At 46.4% G+C, this 3,785-nt stretch overlaps 1 protein-coding gene across 1 annotated transcript; it reads right to left on the bottom strand.

The window, feature by feature from the left end:
• Positions 1-436: 436 nt before the first annotated feature.
• sox4 (SRY-box 4) lies at positions 437-3,444 on the bottom strand. The gene has a single exon (XM_015383901.1). It carries the CDS (start codon positions 2,918-2,920, stop codon positions 1,679-1,681), a length of 1,242 nt encoding a protein of 413 aa, XP_015239387.1. The 5' UTR covers positions 2,921-3,444; the 3' UTR covers positions 437-1,678.
• Between the last annotated feature and the right edge of the window lie 341 nt (positions 3,445-3,785).

Genomic DNA, 3,785 nt, shown 5'->3' with positions numbered 1-3,785 from the left:
GATGTTGGACACAAGATGCAAAAATGAAATAATAACATTAAAAAAAAACAAGTGGCTGCTTTTTATGATGCTGCTATTGTTTAAACCACATGGTCCCACAGGAAGAGGCTCTAAAAAAAATACTCCTGCGTCTTTAAAATAAAAAAGGGGAAAAAAAGGGCCTGCAGTCTGATACTGTAAACGTTGGAAAAGGGGGTTGAGACTGGTGCTGCTTTCAAGTGCTGTCGGAAAAATCTCAATTATGTTCTAATCACTTAAAGTGTGTTACGTCTGTGCTGCAGATGTTTAAGAGTTTGACATCAAAGAAGACTTAGGAGTGCTCTTGGTTTTTGGTGTGTGTATGTGTGTGTGAGATAAGGGATAAATAAGGCCAGGCCACCTGATTCACATTATTATATATGTTCTGTCAAAAAGTGTCAGGGTGCCTTTCATTTTAGAAGAATAAGCAAAAAATAGGCACCAGTGTTATAAAAGAGTTAGCTCTAATGCTTGATCTAACCTACTAAAGCAAGAGCCTTAAGTAACGAGCTTACCATAAGCACTTGAAGGCAGCATAAAAAAACCCAGCCTTGTGAGGGCATTAAAAAAACAAGGAAATCCAATACAGCTGTGTTAGTTAGGCTACAGACACCCCCGTGTTCAATATAGATTTGTACAAAAATACACTGAGAAAATAATCAACCTGTTTCCTCTCTTTTAAGTGTCCAAAAATGTGTACATTTAAATATAAAAATGGAACTTAAAAAGTTGTGTGTTCTTTAAAACTCTAGCCCTTCGCCTGAGAAGGAAATGTGACAGACATAGACACTGACAGGATCATGTGTACAAGAAATAACAAAATGAAAGATGCTTGGCCCAGTATATAAATACAACCCCCCCTCCCCATATAAAAATGGCATCTGAATACATGTACAAAAAAAAAGAAAGATGGTTTCTCTATAGCTATAATCTGGAAATTAACATTATAGAATTTTGGTCCTGATACATATAGAGAAAAAAAACAGACTTGAAGTTGTGTTTGTGTCCTGAAGTGAGCTGGTGATTATATCAGTTTTTTTTTTATATATATATAAAAAAGTAGAACCAAAGCGAGCGCCACCTAGATCCTGTTAAATACCCCTAATACTAGTTAACAAACTGCTTGAACAGTCGCACAGAAAATCTCAGCACAAGATATAGGAACAAAGTAGGCTATCATGCTTAACACGTTTTTTGTTGTTGTTTGTTTCTTGAGAAAATACATTTTAAAAAAAACATCAACCCACCTCGGTTTCATTTTTAAAAAAGCCTCTTGGTGATACAATAAAAAACTGTCGCGCGGCAGTCCTAGTCTGTACCTTTTGTTTGTTTATTTTATTTTTTTAGTGGTGAAATTCACTTGGCGATTGGTTTTAAAAAGTTGTGAAAATGTCCCTTTTTTTTCTCCACCTTCTCAAAAATTCATCGACATTGATTAGGTTACGGCGGACCGCAAAACGTGCAAATCAATCACAGTTAAGTTATTCAGTTCAAAACAGTCCAGGACTGAGCTGCCAGGAAAACTCTTGTTTCGGCAAAAACTCCCCCAGTCCAGGCATCCGAAGTGAAGTCCAGAAAGAAAAGGCAAAGTATTCACTTCAGAGGGAAGTTTTCCAGGGTAGTGAAAGCGAGCAATAAGCCGGAGCTCCTCTGCCTCTGCTCAGTATGTGAACACCAGGTTGGAGATGGTGGACTCCAGCCAGTCTCCAGAGATCATCTCGCTGACTTCGGGCGTGCAGTAGTCGGGGAACTCGAAGTGGGACCCCCCGCAGGCGGACTCTCCGTTCCCATCTAGGTCCCTGTCCAGCACCGAGGAGCCGAAGCTCCCCAGCGACATGCTGTCGAAGCTCGGGCTCGGGTTGACGTCCAGCAGCTCGTCCTCGAACTCCTCGTCCTCTGAAGAAGACGAGGAGGAGGAGACGGAGGAGTGGGAGCCGGAGGGTGTCGGAGAGGAAGCCCGTCGGCTGCTGCTGCTGTATGTGCGCGCGCTGCGGCGCTCCGAAGCCCCGCCGTAGCTGCTGCTGCTGCCGCCGGGGGAGTCTGCTCCTTCTCTGCCGCTGGACGCGTCCTCGTAGAGGCTGAGCGGGTCGCTGGAGTCCGCCGAGCTGCTGAGCGTCGGGCTGGCGGGAACCACCACGGAGGACGTGGGGCTGACGCTCAAACTCGCCGCGCCGTTTCCGAAAACGTAAACCCTCTTGGGCTTCTTGGCGTCTGGGATCTGCTTAGCTGCCGAGGAGACCGACTTGGACTTGTAGAGGGAGTTATGGAGGAGCTCCGCCGGCTGCTCAGAGGCAAAGAGTGAAGCTTTGGTGCTACTGCTGCTCCCGGAAAGTGTTTTTTGGGGTTTGTTGCTGCTGCTCGGTGATTTGGATCCGCTCTTCCTCGCAGAAGAAGACGTCTTAGTGCTGGTGATGTTAGAGCTACCGGGAACTTTTTCTCCTCTCTCGCTGCCAGGCTTAGATGCGCTCGACTTGACCTTCTTTCTCGGCCGGTATTTGTAGTCGGGATAGTCCGCCATGTGCTTGAGTCGGAGCCGCTCTGCCTCCCTGATGAAGGGGATCTTGTCGCTGTCTCTCAGCAGCTTCCAGCGCTTCCCCAGCCGCTTGGAGATCTCTGCGTTGTGCATGTCCGGGGACTGCTCCATGATCTTTCTCCTCTCTATCTGCGACCACACCATGAAGGCGTTCATGGGTCTCTTGATGTGACCGCTGGGAGTTTTGCACCACGCCGGGTTGTCCCCCAGCTTCTCGCCGGCAGTGGAGGAGGCTGCGGAGCCCGTCGGGGAGAGAGGAGAGGCGGCCGGGTCGAGCTCCATGCACGCCCCGGAGTCGGAGCCTGAGTCCCCGCTAAAGAAGGACAGCGCCTCAGCGGTGCTTTCACCGTGGCTCATTTTCTGCACCATGCTGTCCGGTTTAAAGGGAGAGCGGGGATGCTTGCTCTTTCTCCCCCTCTCTCCTCTGGGTTCCTCTGGTTCACTTAAAAGCAAACTCAGCTCTTTTCTCCCACTCTGACAGTTTGAGCTGAGTGCAAACACTGCACAGTTATTCACTCCTGAGATGCGCAGGATAGTTGAAAACACAGTCCAGAATTGCCTAAAAAGGCTACATACATAAGAAAAAGTTTAATTTCCAGTTTCTGATGGTGTTTAAAAAGATCCACACAGCCTTTGTGATCACTGAACACAGTCTATAGATGCAGAGTGCCCACACATGCACTCAGTCACTTACAAAGGGCTCCCAAGTATATAATGTGTAAAAGTAAGTGCTTTTTCTCTGCATCTACTCCAAGAGTCAAAAACCTTGCATGCTGCGATAGGGGAAAGAAGCAGGGTTTAAAATAAAAAATAAAAGCTAGAGCAACTCACACTCCCCTGCCTCCCATCTGCAAAGACTAACAGTCGCTGTTTCAAGCACCCCTTCAGACTACTGCCCCCCTTTGCCTGCATTTATTCCTCTCTGATACAACAGCGATAAAAATCCACCAATCAGACCTTGTCACTACGCTGCTGAACAGAGGCCACGCCCCCAGCCGCACCTGATTGGCTCCAAAAGGAGTCTAATAATAATCAGCGCGTGCAATGAGAAGCCTCGTGTCTGACCTCATTCCAGAATACAAGAAACTTGAATTTTTTTTCTTCCTTTTTATAATGTTATGAACCCCCTTTTCCACTAGCATGTGTCTATCATTAACATATAGAAGCTCTGCTATATGGGAAATCAATTATCCTTTTGCTCTGTTAAAAGCAGCATTTATTTTTCACATATAAA

The sequence above is a fragment of the Cyprinodon variegatus genome, unplaced genomic scaffold (genome assembly GCF_000732505.1).
Source record: "Cyprinodon variegatus isolate N-32 unplaced genomic scaffold, C_variegatus-1.0 Scaffold297, whole genome shotgun sequence".
NCBI classification, from domain to species: domain Eukaryota; kingdom Metazoa; phylum Chordata; class Actinopteri; order Cyprinodontiformes; family Cyprinodontidae; genus Cyprinodon; species Cyprinodon variegatus.
Note: the sequence above shows the minus strand (reverse complement) of the source record. Positions and strands in the feature narration are given on the sequence as shown.